The 15,701-nt window shown below is 37.6% G+C and overlaps 1 protein-coding gene across 1 annotated transcript; it reads right to left on the bottom strand.

The window, feature by feature from the left end:
• Window positions 1-8,770: 8,770 nt before the first annotated feature.
• On the bottom strand, window positions 8,771-14,846 carry LOC137294184 (protein-cysteine N-palmitoyltransferase HHAT-like). The gene is made up of 10 exons (XM_067825176.1): window positions 14,681-14,846; window positions 13,994-14,058; window positions 13,781-13,891; window positions 13,344-13,538; window positions 12,359-12,619; window positions 11,380-11,702; window positions 10,555-10,590; window positions 10,048-10,249; window positions 9,502-9,646; window positions 8,771-8,938 (listed from the first exon to the last, which is right to left on the bottom strand). Exons 1-10 carry the CDS (start codon window positions 14,844-14,846, stop codon window positions 8,829-8,831), a joined length of 1,614 nt encoding a protein of 537 aa, XP_067681277.1. The 3' UTR covers window positions 8,771-8,828.
• Window positions 14,847-15,701: the final 855 nt, after the last annotated feature.

Here is a 15,701-nt window from a genome sequence, read left to right as displayed (position 1 = left end):
ATGAGTGAGTGACTGAGTTCAGTGTTATACCGCAATCAGCATTATTCCATCTATAAAAGGCAGTGGTCTGTAAATAATCGAGGTGGGACCACTGACATTGTTGATGAGTGAGTGACTGAGTTCAGTGTTATACCGCAATCAGCAATATTCCATCTATAAAAGGCAGTGGTCTGTAAATAATCGAGGAGGGACCACTGACATTGTTGATGAGTGAGTGACTGAGTTCAGTGTTATACCGCAATCAGCATTATTCCATCTATAAAAGGCAGTGGTCTGTAAATAATCGAGGTGGGACCACTGATATTGTTGATGAGTGAGTGACTGAGTTCAGTGTTATACCCCAATCAGCAATATTCCATCTATAAAAGGCAGTGGTCTGTAAATAATCGAGGAGGGACCACTGACATTGTTGATGAGTGAGTGACTGAGTTCAGTGTTATACCGCAATCAGCATTATTCCATCTATAAAAGGCAGTGGTCTGTAAATAATCGAGGTGGGACCACTGATATTGTTGATGAGTGAGTGACTGAGTTCAGTGTTATACCGCAATCAGCAATATTCCATCTATAAAAGGCAGTGGTCTGTAAATAATCGAGGTGGGACCACTGATATTGTTGATGAGTGAGTGACTGAGTTCAGTGTTATACCGCAATCAGCAATATTCCATCTATAAGTAGTGTTCCCCCTTGGGTTGAGAAAGGGCAAGGTAAATTCATGCAAAAGGGCACCTCATAACCTCAAAGGACATGTTGGTGAGGATTATTTAAAAAACAACAAAAATATAAGAAGTCAAAGAAAAAGTAAGAAAAAAGGACAAGGCTCAAAAGTCAAAGGGCAGGGCGCTGCACCCTCCTAAATATGCCTAGGGGGAACACTAATAAGGCAGTGGTCTGTAAATAATCGAGGTGGGACCAGACAATCCAATGATCAACAGCATGAGCATCTATCTACGCAGCTGGGAACCGATGATGTGTCAACCAAGTCAGCAAGCCTGGCCATCTGATCCTATAGGTCACCTCTTGCCACAAGCATGAGTTGCCAGGGACCAGTTCTGACCAGGTAGTAAAAGTTTCTTCCAAGCATGTAACTAGAGTTCGTACTATACCAAAGTGTGCTTGATGTAGGCCTTGGCTGGAATACAAGTTTATTTCTATAAACTAGATTTGGAGTTGATCAGGATGAAGGGGTCCTGATATCCTACAGCGTTGCACCATTATAGCTGAGTATTACAGGGAGCTTTTGTGGATTCTGGAGACTCGGCCATTTTCATATCACCTTGAAATGACTGACAAAAAAGTCCAGACAGTGACATTTGGCAACATTTAATAACAAATAAGAAAAACAATTTAATTTAACATATTCATTTATTGAAAAATGAACTAAACAAGCAAATACACAGACGTAGCATTGTCTACTCTGACATTAAAATAAAGCACTGCATAGCCTTTATCATACAGCTAACTACACACCAATATTGGTGCAGTCCTTTATAATGGTTGCTTAGCTCCAGCTTAGACCAGTCAGTGACAACCCAATGGTCTGAGTAAGCCTTTGATACTGGTATTTTGTGTTGTCTATCACATACATAAGTTTCAGTATTTCTATATTTCTAATTTTAAATAAAAATAATTCGTTAAAATATTTCTTAAAATCAATAAAATTTGTGGTTTGTTGATATGGAATGGCAATATGAAAATTACCTATAGTCTTTATTATAGGTGGTTATTTTCCTTTAAATGAAGGTCCAGATCTTCCAAATGTGACAACAAATGATTTTGATCACAACAATTCAATACAGAATTAATAACACAGAGTTCACTTTAATGCTGAATGATTTAGTTTGCATAATATTAAGTAATTAAGTAATTGTTTAAGCAAAAGTAAAACAATCCCAACAGACAGAAAGAGCACCATTCAACAATTGCTCACTATAGCATATGAATAGATAGTGGGTATACAGCAAGCATAGAAAATATCAGGTTGAAGAATTCATACACAAAAGACCAAAACAACACAAACAACAACGTTGCTTGACTACAAACAACCCAAACAACAACAGATGACAAAGCAGTTTGAGGCATGTGTCAGAAGAGTGAGTGAGTGAGTGATTTACCCCACTTTCAGCAATATTCCAAAATATCATGGTGGGGACACGACAATGTTCCCACATGGGGAATCAAACCCGAGTTGAATGCATTAATCCCGCCGCCCCTGAGCCAGAAGGGATCAATATGTCATAGAGTAGACAAAATACTGATATATACTGTCATAATTTATGTAGTATATATAGTCCACAGATAAAAATGTCAACCAGCACTTATAAATGGTGTTGGATTATATATATGACACTTTCTGCAGAAATACTAAATCCTAAAAACATCTGATCATGTTTGCAAGGCAATATAGTTAAAAAGTCGACAAATAAAACAAATTAAAAAGTTAACCTTAAAACTTATATAATGTTATAAATGATGCATACTTTTTCCAAGTTGTCTAGACAATTAAACACATTGTAAAATCCTAAATGACTTTAACAAACTTCAAAGCCCTTATAAAAAAAAATGTCCACTCAAAGTTCTGCTTTCTTAGAAAGGCAATTATTAAGCTGCTTATAGAAATGGAATTGATTTCAAGGGAACTTGATATTTCTGAAAATATTATAGTCATTACTGAGGAGAACTGGACAAACACGAAAGATACTTAATTATCACTGACAATTGACACCAGACAAGCTGATTACGACAAAAGCCAATTTGACCTTCAGCCAAATTAGAAAAAAATGATATCATGTTCATTTTTAAAAAGTAACTTTTTCACACACCACAAAAAATCCACCAAAAGAGATTTCAAAACAAAATCAATCAAACATAATGTTGTTCATACATTGTTCATATGGAATATGACAGGAATAATAATGATGTGGCATCAGCTGTCCAATACTCCATTAGACAGTGTCAGATATACCTTATAAGGAATGATATACTGAATTATAAACACCATATATATGTAATATCACATCAATATTATAAGAAAAACATAGAATGAGACAGTGCTTCCATGCAGTGAAGAAAATATTGGAATGCCTGTATGAGTCACAAACACAGCAAGAGTGCAGAAGAAGTCAATATATATCAACAATAAAACAAGGAAATAATACACACAAGAATGGGAACCAGTCATTGCTAATACTGTGTGTTAAAAACACTGCAAGAGTGGATAAAAATTCAGTATAAAACAACAATAAATGAGTGAGTGAGTGAGTTAATGTCACTTTTAGCAATATCATGGCAAGGGACACCAGAAATGGGCTTTACACATTGTGCCCATGTGGGAAATCGAACCCAGGATCTCAGTGTGATGGGTGAAAGCCTTAATCATTAGGCTACCCCACCACCCCATCAATGTAAGAAGTAAATCATAAATCTTAGACTGCTAAACAAATATAACAATCATGCCAAGATTGACATAACACATCTGTAGTTTTGTCAGCATCCAATCTCATCAAAATCAGATCTGAAACAACTAACAGAAAGTTGAAATTCATTCATGTCAATAATCAAAAATCAGCTTTCTGAACTTTCCAGCACTAGTTTCAAACTACAACTACAAACTTTAACTTCAGGCTGTGTTTTGAAAAATACTCATTCAAATTAAATAAATCCAAAAAAATTTAAATGTCTCATAGATTTTTAGGAATGTATGACTGTATTTACCACAAACTTTGGAAAGTGCATTCTGATTCAAATGTGAAGTTGACTGAACAAAGATCTAAATAGAAATTGACGGTTTGGTTTGCCTCATGTTAACTGTTATGAGTTTGCGTGATTAGAAAATACATTCTGACTTTCACATTCATGATGTCACATGATGTGATTCCAAGATTTTTGTGAAGAAGATGTACCTTTTGCTTGTGGTTTTAGACCACACTCAGCAATTGTTCAGCTAAATGATGGCACTGATTTTATACAATCAGACTGTGTCACATTATACATCTGAATCTAATCAGATTGTGTCGCATTATAGATCTGATTCTAATCAGATCATGTCACATTACAGATCTGATTCTAATCAGATCATGTCACATTACAGATCTGATTCTAATCAGATTGTGTCGCATTATAGATCTGATTCTAATCAGATCATGTCACATTACAGATCTGATTCTAATCAGATTGTGTCGCATTATAGATCTGATTCTAATCAGATTATGTCACATTACAGATCTGATTCTAATCAGATTGTGTTGCATCGTAGATCTGATTCTAATCAGATTGTGTTTGCATCATAGATCTGATTCTATATAATCAAACACTCTAGTCAAACATGTCATAAAATCATCCCAATATGTTTGATTCGGTAATAAATAGGTGAAATGGCATTATTGAAATCCTCTAATCCCACATGTGTGCCCAAAACGTCTGCATACTTTAAACATGGATGATATATCTCTTGGAAGTATGGGAGTAAGTTTGAAAACCTATTCTTGGTACCAAAATAAACCAAAATTAATTCCATGATTTCATGCCCTTGCTTCATAGAAAAGAATAATCACAAAGATTATCAGTAAAACATAAGTCATGTTAAGCACACACTAGTATGCATATGTATCACATGTCAAACTGTGCTATTGTCCATACAGAAAATCAGTCATGTTGAAAATAGTATTAACTTTCTAAAGGACTGTGTATTAGTGTTATTAGCCCAGTGGTTTCAGAGATGTTATAAATTGTATCAGAATTGTTTGAAAGTATTCACCTTTAAAGACATGACTGCAAGAATGGATGGAACAGTATATGCACCATTATATAAGCACACCTGTGCAATTTGTGCATGTACGAAACATAAAAGTAACTGAAAGAAAAAAATTAGTGTGGATCATAACAAGAAATCTGTGAACTTCTGTTTTCATGTTCAGAATTTTTCATCTTAAATTTTTCCATGTAAAGCCATTATAGAGTCAAGGTAAGCCACCTTAGAAATACAGACAGATCTTTATCACATTGGAAGCCATTAGTCACCATGACAATCTCATTAAAACCAGACCCTGGTTCGTGCTTCTGCTGATATATAACTTAAAAGAGACTGCCACTACAACTAAAGCATTCTTCTGTTTCAAGGTCAGATTGCATATGTGTTTTACTCTATGTTCTGCAAGCAATATGTTTGGAATTAGATTTTTGTTTGTTTATTTCCAGTGTACAAATTGTTGAAATATGGTTGGGTTCTCAATCAGGGAAAATGAGAGCAAATTAAAACATTTTAAATGAAGAATCTCTTATTGAAGTTTTAATTGATGAATCAATTCTTTCGTAAAGAAAATATCCCAATCTGTCAGTCTTCAAAGCAGCCTTGCAGAAATCACTACAATTCTGGCCTCTGCAACAATATCAGAATAACAATCGGACAACAAATTCTTCAAGAAAGCCCAGGGAAAAGAGTTCAGAACAAATTTCCCTCTCACTGTTACCGTTATCAAGAAATAATGAAATATCCTGTTTCAGTTCTTGACACACCAAGAGCAAATGGCCTCCTCCCACTGAGAGGTGACTGGTGTTGACACACACAAAATTAAACATCACTGCACATGCATACTCATTTGTATAGTGAACCTCTAGCTACAATAATAAATCAGATCAACTGGCATGTCTCTCGTTTATTTTCTTTCTAATGAAATTATGAATATAAAACAGAAAACAATACTGTACCACAGCCAAACACAGAGCAGCTATACAACATACCTGACACTACTTTCATTCAAACCCCAGTTAATGTCAGAGAGGCAGTAACCTACCCTAACCCTAACACAAGCACTTGAGTGTTGAAGAAGCAAAGGTAAATATGTATTTTGTAATGATAAATATTTTAAAGTTTTATCTAATCTTTATGCTATAAATAAGACTTTATTGTTGCACCTATAAGTAAATACTACTTATATTCATCACAGAGAGAGATATATAATAATGACATTGCATAATGTTAACAAAAGTGTAGACAAAATGCGAATAAGTATGTCAACACCAGTGATGTCAGCAACAGTCCATACTATCTTAACAACCACATTGATGGCCATCAATACTGTTCTCCTACACCCAGTAAAGATTCTATAAACATTTCAGTCAGTTTAGCCCTACATAGAGTTACCTTCCCAAGTGGATCTCTTCTCAGTGGAGATAGATTTGTACGCCCTCGCTAGCAACATGTCATCTGCTACCAGCAGATCTATTCAAGAACCAGTTAACCAAATTCAGACAGTTATACAGTCCCAACAGTCTATTATTTTTCTTTTATCTCAGTAAGACTTTTAGACACTTTCATCCTAACTTTTAGTCAGGAAATGAGCTTTAAATGTATTTTTAAATGTTTTGAACTTTTGCTATGTTTTGGCTCCTTTGGCAGAGGTCGCAAAATTTTTCTTCATTAAAAATATGATTAAACTCTTTCCTTATTAATTATTGATGTAAGAATAATTCCTCTGAATTGAATGCATAGTTAGAATGTATCACATAAAAATATGAATAAGCTTAAACATTTTGTACAGATTTATTTCAATGACATTTTTAATTGTCAGCACCATTGTAGAACTAATTCGATCTCTGTATGTCCTTTTCATATAACTATCAAGTCATACCACATGAATATGTCAATAAAATATCACCAGCCATCTGTAAAGCACTATTATGCATCAGGGATCATTAAAACCTTGATAGTTGGTTACCTGGGTTCTTACAAGACTAAATAATGAACGACACAGTACAAATATCATTTCTTGTAAATATTATTGTTTGCAGTGATTAGTAAAGGGAATAGAATTAAAACTACACCCATACTATTTTGGCAAGACCCCAAACAATAACAAGCAAAGCAAATACTGTTTAGTTTTGTAGATGAACACATTTTTGGGTAAAGCATAAATACACATTTGGCATGATTTGGCAAGTGCAAATGAATGGAAATGAGAAACATCACTCTTCTTTGGCAAGACAAGTAGGAAGTAATGTCACACTTGGGACAAACATACAATAAAAGGCAATATAAAATGTCTTTCAGGTAAAATAATCCTGATATCATTCTGTAACTCAGACTGGTACTGATACCCTGTCACAAGACTGTAACGTTGCATGGCACCATGAGACAGATTCGGTGTTTTGCCATCTGCCACCACATGGTTGAAACATCTTCATCCAGTCAGCAGATGTGTACGTATGTTGTATGAGGAATAATGCAGGGTGGGATTTGTTTGTGTCCATCTCCATGTCTTCATACACTCCATCGACAGGAACACTGAATACTGTATACTGAGTGAGTGAGTGAATACCGCCAGGTAGGCGGATGGGCAAGTGAAGGAGTGAGTGTTCGAATGAGAGTTTGAGTGATAGACGAGACAATCCACAGACTGACATAGTTAACATCAACCAGACAATTGAGATTCAACTAAACCCCTCAGCCTGAGAACCTGATCCATCTGATCCCTCCTACAAGAGGCAGAGCCTGCTTGTTATCCTTACTGGTGAATTTCACTGTAATGAACTGGGTGAAGGGACTGCCTCCAACCCTATTCACAGCTCAATCCTGAATCGGGAATTGGGAAAGGCAGGCGCCATAGGCCATTTGGCACATTTGAATAAAAAATGGCCCATTAATATTTTGAAGTTCACAATAGATAAAAGGGTTGTCGTCCATTCTAAATTCTGAAAACAGCTATTAATCCTGGTCAAAGTTGTCAGTCCCAATCCCTGCTGAGCGATCAAACAGAAGCTGTTCCAGCAGTCATACAACTCTCATGTACAAGGCAATATATACATATTTCTTGGTCTGAGACAGATGAGTACATCATAAAAATAAAACTTAGGAAACTTAGAGACAGGTAATCCTTAGCTTGCGTTGAGAAGTATATAGACAGCCACATAGCATGCAGACCATACCTAGAGAACAGTGCTGGCAAGAAATCTGGTTACAATCATGTTGGCAGAGATTAAATATTTTGATTGCATAATATTCACCTCATAAACATATTTTGGCAAAATATTTAGCATACAGTATACAAATATAAAGCAAATATTCATCTTGGAAGCAGAAATAACAATAACGAATGCTGTAGGGGAATGCTATGTTCATACACTCTCAAGTCCATTGAGGAAGGTTCGTGATGAAACTGAAGCCAGTTATGGAATCTGTCGAAATCTGGTTTCATTCCACAAGCGGTGCTAGTAACAGCACATTAGGGATACTTCTCAGAGCAATGCCAATGCAAGTCAAGAAATCACGCACCGGACATACTGGAGTTGCTTGTCAGGTCAAGGTCACAGTCAGAAACAATGACTTTAACACACAGAAAGCACCTTATAAACACAGTGCTGTCTCCCTCGGTACAGCATAAAGGTCACAGACCTTTGGTTTGTGGATCAGTCAAGGAAACAGGCTTACAGATTGTGCAATATTTCAATAATGTCATGGATGGTGGACATGAACAGTAGGTATAAACACTGTACCTTGAATCAAACCCAGACCTTTGGAATGATGAGTGTAAATCTACTGAAAAAGATGCACACACATTTTAGGCAAGCAAGGCTAAAATCTTGTACCCCAGACAGTTAACACTGAATATTGTTGCACAAAAGATCGCCATGACATTCTTCATTGTTTAATATTGCCATAGTTTTCATGTCCAGTTAGGAATTTTTACGGGGTTGCATAAGAAGGAGAGGTAAAGTTCGCAAGAAAAATCATTCTGTCAAACCCTATACTGTGTGATAGTGTTCCTATTTTGCTGCTTTCCTTGCTTCTCCATGTGTGTCTGTGTTGATCAGCTGCCATTCTGGTTGTTGACTCAGGAGGAGTGCTGCTTAGTTTTAAGAGCAGCCCATCTCTCAATCTCCATGGCATTCTGAATGTTCACATAGATCACTCCGTACATCAGCATCCGGGTCTTCATAGAGGCTGTATACAGGAGAACAGGTTATCACACATGGTAAGAGTTATAATGTGAGACAGATTATACTTCTTCAGCCTACTAAACATACACCAGTATTGATGTCCTACTGTCATCTGCTCAGCCTGTGGTAACATTGTGTATATTACCCTACTTTGAGTGAGTGAGTTTAGTTTTACACCACACTTGGCAATATTCCAGCTATATGGCGGCGGTCTGAAAATAATCGAGTCTGGACCAGACAATCCAGTGATCAACAACATGAGCATCAATCTGCACAATTGGGAACCGATGACATGTGTCAACTAAGACAGCGAGCCTGACCACCCGATCCTGTTAGTCGCCTATTATGACAAGCATAGTCACCTGTTCTGGCAAGCACGGGTTGCTGAAGACCTATTCTACCATGGACCTTCATGGGTTACCCTACTTTGAGCACCATGTGGTAACATTGTAAATATTGTCCAAATTGTATCTACTCACCTTGTGCTAGCATTGTAAACATTGCCCTACTTGTGTCTACTCACTTTGTGGTAACATTTTAAATGTTGCCCTGCTTGCATCTACTCACCATGTGTGACAAGTCTCCTGACAAAGATGTCCCCAACTGTCAGACCACTGAAGAAGTAGAAGACGGCAAACACAGACATGAGGAACAGAGGTGTGTAGAGGGCACAGTGGACTCTCCTCACCATCGCAGGGGACAGGTAGGCAGTCTGTGGGTGGAGGAGAAGGATCATCTTCATGACACAGGGTAAAAAGGCTCTCTGTTCTTCTCCCAGCAGCTTTCTATGAATTTGGCAGCTTCAAATTATAGGACACAGGGATTTGGTGATCATTCAGGTCATTGGTGGTTGTGTGTGCGTTCCCACCTGCTTTGCCAATAAACTTAGTTAGGATATGGGGTGCCATTTACATTGTACAGTCTTCTTCATACAAATTATCATTCCGCCGAGCCATAAATAAGGAACGGTCCCTAAAACTGGCAACTGTTCAAGCAGTGTTAAAACCAATTCATTCACTAGACTAAATAACAGGGCCCAGACACAAAAGCACATACATCCTTATGGTCAGGAGAAAAATTCTGTTTCAAACAGACATTTCACATATACAATACCTTTATGTGGATGACCATGACATTTTTCTCCACATGGCTGCCAATGAGCTCCAATGAGCAGCCACAGAAGTTGCTCATGGTCCATAGGAGGAGGTACTTCTCCTGGCCGTGCCACACGTAGATGTAGAGGAAGCACATCATGGATGCCAGGAGACGCATCAGCATTCCGGCTTGGGATCCGCCCAAGGGGATATAGATGTAGCTGGTGTTATAGATTACAAACAGTGTTAGAACTCCAAAACTGGGACCTTGAAAGGTCAAATTTACAATCTATTGTAGCAATATTCCACTTAAACTTGGTCAAAGAACTTTCTCTTATGCTTTTTACAAAAAGTCTTTTTGTTCTGACATTAGTGTTTTGAGCATGCATTATGCATGTAAATATGCACTTTATAAATGAACTATTATTACTATTATCATTTAAATTTTACAAATTGCTGATTGTTAATGAAATCAGATTTAAGTTGTCATTACACACAAAAGATCTGTGAACTGTGAAACACTTACTTTCTTAAGAATGTGTATAAGCCTCTGTCAAAGTACCTGTAATGATGCATAGTTTATTAAAGAGAAAACACATACAACTATGAATTCATTAACTGTTAAAAATCAAATCTGAACAGCACTGATACAAAAAAAACTTTGCTCTCTCTGTTTACTGATTACTGACATATGCACAAGTGAGGCACTAAACATATTTAAAGTTGCTATGAACATTGTTTCTCTGGGAGTAAGGCAAAACAATCTAAATCCCCAAAGACGTGAAAGAGTCCAAATCAACAGATCCTGGAATCCCTAAGGTATGTAACCCTATACACTGAACTACAGTCCCTTACTGGGCTACCAATGCAAGTCGGAGAAAAGTAAATATACTACTCCTCTCTTGATAGGCATATTTGTAATTTACATGATATGTCTTAAATTTGAGCTGCATAGGTAAAACAAACAAGAGTTGTTAAATCATGAAAAACATAAATGCGCAATATGTGCATAAGTCTTGCAGAACATTTTGAATGGTTTTCAAGTTGTGCTCTGGAAACAAAGTTAACCCCTCCCTGTTGAGAGTTCAGAATGTATCCATTTCAACCAAGAACAATAAAATGACAAAAATCTGTAAAATAGTGAAAGATTCCACTTTAAGTTTCAATTGATATATCTACCAAGCATTGTTGAAAAATATTGAACATTTTTTCAGTTATGCTCCAGAAAGAAAATGACTTTGGATGGACCGACCGACAGACAGACAGACAGAGGAAACATCATCTATATCACCCTCCTTTACATGTCAAGGGGATAAAAAGGATCTGTTTTATATCAGTGTCTGTCACTTACTTCCACATGTCGGAGTAGCGATATATGTATGAAATACACTTGGGTTCCTTGGGTGCATCAATGTCATCAAGCTTGGCAACCTGGGCTGGAAGGCCATACAGGACGAGGTAATTGACCATAAAGTACTGCCCCTCGATGTACCCGATGCCAAGCAGACACCACAACGACACCTGCTCCATCACTGCTGGTGACCGCAGCAAAGCAGCATGGTAGAGAAAGTGGTGAGACAGCTCAATGAATGCAGACCAGAAAAACACCCGCATGAAGTTACCCAAGGTCTGGAGTATCCTGTTTGTGTTCCAACATGAGGGTGGAGAAGAGATCTGAAAGTGAGTTGTCATTATTTATTCCAAATACAAACAAGGGTACAAACAAAAGACAACAGTCAGACATCTTTATCCTCAGTTCTACCTTGACACTATAAACTCTCACTGGTCTGCCACAGGTATCAAATCTATGCTACATCCTGTTCTTGCTGTTGACCATATCAGGAAAAAATACTCATTTATGTATAAGGTCCGTTTGAATGAAAATCCTGTATATAGGATCAACTTCAGAAACCTGCAAATTGACACTGCAAATTGACAACAAAGCACATTTATCTCTAAGTCAAAGCTATAAAATATTCATGATGCACTGACATTTTTCTGTGATAAAATGTGAGTGAGTGATTCAGTTTAGTTTTATGTTGCACTCCGCAATATTCCAGCTAAATGGCAGTGGTCTGTAAACAATCGAATCAGACAAACCACTGATCAACAGCATGAGCATCGATCCGTGCAACTGGGAACTGTTGACATGTCAACCAAGTCAGCAAGCCTGACCTTCCGATCCTGCTAGTTGCTTCTTATGACAAGCATAGGTTACTGAATATCAATAGTCTAATAATCTTTGCATGCTTTCATTTAATCAAATTTTATATACACATTTCAGTGTGTTTGATTTGTCCTGACCTACTGACCTACTTTTCTTTCCTTACCTGTACTTTGAACTGGTCATACGTGAGGAGAGGTCCAGTGAAGAAGATAGGCAGATAGAAAATGTAGAGCAGCAGATCAGGAATTGAAAAGCAGTTATCTTCCTTTGGGTTCTGTCGATGAGAGTTATTTGCCCTTGCTTGGACATATTTGCTGCGTTCCAGACAAAAGCTTGTGTATCTCAGAACAACCAGGGCCAAGACAAAGATGAAGAAGTAGTATCCACTGTCAGTTGGATCCGAAGGAATCGCACATAAATGTTTCTGAAATGTGTGGGAGGTAAAACATTAAATGTGGGTGAGTGAGTGAGTTTGATGCTATCAGAACAGCAGTCATATCAAACATGCGAGGAGTGACCACAGCGATGCAGGTCACAGATGTTTATCATGAATATGGTACTAACAAACCTAGCAACTTCGTCAGGGAGAAGTGGGATTCAAACCCAGGCTTCTACCACCCACAAGGAATGACACTCTAGACAACTAAGCAGCCCATTCCCCAATAAATATCTCAAAATATGCTACTACATTTAATTTCATCCTTGAGACTATGACTGATAAATAAACACACTGGGCTGCAATATGTTAAAAGATTCAAACTGAATCAGAAATCAGTCTGCATTTTCACTAGTAACTAACGGTACATAACATCAAAACGGAAATATAACGTGTAAAGTAATATTTTCTTGGCCTGGCAGGAGTGCAAATTACAGCATTCCAAGCCTTTTGTTTTGTGTTGGATGTTGGACATGTAAGGTCTCAAAAAGTGTACACAGATGAAGGATAGATTGGTTGGACTCATGGATGTGTACACTAAGGAACAGACTGAGGAGAGATTGTGGGAAGGGATTGACAGATCAACAGACAGAATGGATGTGTAACATTTTACTGAACATACATTCAGTACAAAAACAGTGCAAAAAGCTACACAAATTCCAAATTCAGCGAAACATCTTGGGACCAAAATGTACTCATTGCTTGCACTTACCATCCAAGGAGTGAAGCTGTTGTAGTTTAGAGTAGACAACAGTAGGAGACTAACGATCCATACTAGGAGAAAGCTGCCGATCGAGGACGCCAGGTAGCAGATACACCCGTGTGAGATGAAGAACAACACTGTCCGGTAGCCCAGGAGATACGACAGGCTCATGAGGGAGTACGTCAGAAACACTGGCTTACGAAGCTAGAAATCAACGACAATAACAATGTAGCTAAGGAAGTTAGACAACCTCTTGATAGAGTTGTTATAAGAAGGTACATGCAGCTGAAAATAAACAAGTCAGATTCACTTGGCATTTTGGCATTATATCAAGGTTTGGCCTTTAGGCCTTACAGGGAATTTTCTTTCCCTGACTACATTACAAGGATGTAGGATAATGGTGAGGTATGTTGTCAAAGTTTAGCTGTTCTACATGAGTTACCTACGTGGAAGCAGTAAGTGTCAACTGTCCGAGCTATGATCACATGACCAATTCCCCATGGCAGAATCTCCCAGAAGTAGCTTGACCAAAAGTTCCACTCAAAATTTGAAATATCCTGCAACAAAACGAATCACTGAATATTTGTTAAACATCAGAAATTCATAATAATTTGCTTTAACAAAGAATTGAATCTACAAAAAAGAGTGAAGAAATTTACCTTCTTATAAGGAAGAATGTTCCATCCATCCACAAAATCTTCCTTGTTGAGACTTATGAAGAATTCTGAAACATAAACAGTAGACATAATGAACACCCCATGATTTGTTATTGAAAATCCTGTTGCAGTAACTAAATCTGTAAACACAGTTTGCTCTCTGAATCCTGCTCTATTCTGTTCATTTAATATATGGTTTGGAGGAAAGGTTTAAGGAACAACAAGAGACCACTTGTTCATCATACACATTGCATCTGATGTATGCATTAAGAGCCTGGGATTATAATCTGTGAGATCAGTCAGTTTGATAAAATGCTAGTTCATTATAAATATAGTCTAAAAGGATATTGCTTTTCTTCACCTAACCCTTGTCCACAGGTATTGTCTTTATTAATGCTAGGCCAACACTTAGTGGCATAGTGACCTGAGTGTAAAGATGCACTGTTATTACTGTATATATGAACATTCATGTTTGAAACTAAGACAATTACTCATTCAGATATATTGAAACAAAACAAGGCCTGTAACCTGAGTCCCGATTACCTCTCTTTTCCTGTTTGACAGACAGACATGCCACCACACACACGACACACACCACACACACACCCTCCTCCTCCACCTCTACCTTACACACTTAACATGACAAAGTCATTCAAATGGGATAGTGCCATATGACTGGCTTGCTCTTACTCTGGGACTCCTGGTGCACGATATAGAAGGTGTAAATGATGCTGCCAATTCCAGTCACCCAGTAGAATATGGACTCAGGGAGAGGTAGGCAGGCATGATACCTCTGGTGACTGGGCGAGGATGGGACAGGACGGGCACAGGAGACACCAGGCTTCGACCCTTTCATCTTTATCTCCCAGCCTAGTACACCATCAGCATACAATGTATCAATAATTAATTCTAGAATAATACATGATAATATCATTATCACTTGTATTGAAAGTCATTATAAGTGTGTAAACTTTCCATTACTCCATCATTTGTTAACAAACAACTAACATTGTTCCCAAATTTGTCAGTAATTCTCTATGCATGGTTGATACCCAGTACGTGTATTATAGATGCGTTATTGATGACACTGCTGCGCTGTTCTTTTTAAACTTTTTTTTATACTGAACTGTATTCACACAGCTCAACTCCCCCATGTTTTCTGCAATAGATTCTTGAAGTAAATCTGCACTGCACTTCACATGAAGCGGGCCAGTATGAAAATCTTAGCGGAGTATAACAGAACCGAAGGCGGATTCCCCGGTTAATTTGTACAAGTTCAAGCGATCGATTTTCCTTTATATACAATAATTCATATTTTGTTACCAGAAAATGTTTTGCAAAACATCGTACATGTGTATCGTGTTCTCAGTCAGTTGATATAGACTTCTGATGATGCATTTCCATGAGCAGGTGGGCGTGGCACTTCAGACCACCGCCAAATGTGGGTATGTATATCCCCGACCCGGAACAAATTGACGAGGTCATATAGAACGTGGCTATTGTGTTGAGTCAGATACACAATTTACTTCCTCAGTGTTACCGCCTTTCAGTGATAACGGTTGCAACTCACGGCATGTTCACAGAACCAAGAACATGTGCATGAACGAAAACATAAACATTAAATCAAGGGAAGTAACTCGAATCGACACTGGTTTGATGACCACAATTGAGTTCGAAATTTGAAGGAAATCGAATACTCGTTTTTCTTTTG

This window comes from Haliotis asinina, chromosome 8 (assembly GCF_037392515.1).
Source record: "Haliotis asinina isolate JCU_RB_2024 chromosome 8, JCU_Hal_asi_v2, whole genome shotgun sequence".
Classification (NCBI taxonomy): Eukaryota; Metazoa; Mollusca; class Gastropoda; order Lepetellida; family Haliotidae; genus Haliotis; species Haliotis asinina.
Note: the sequence above shows the minus strand (reverse complement) of the source record. Positions and strands in the feature narration are given on the sequence as shown.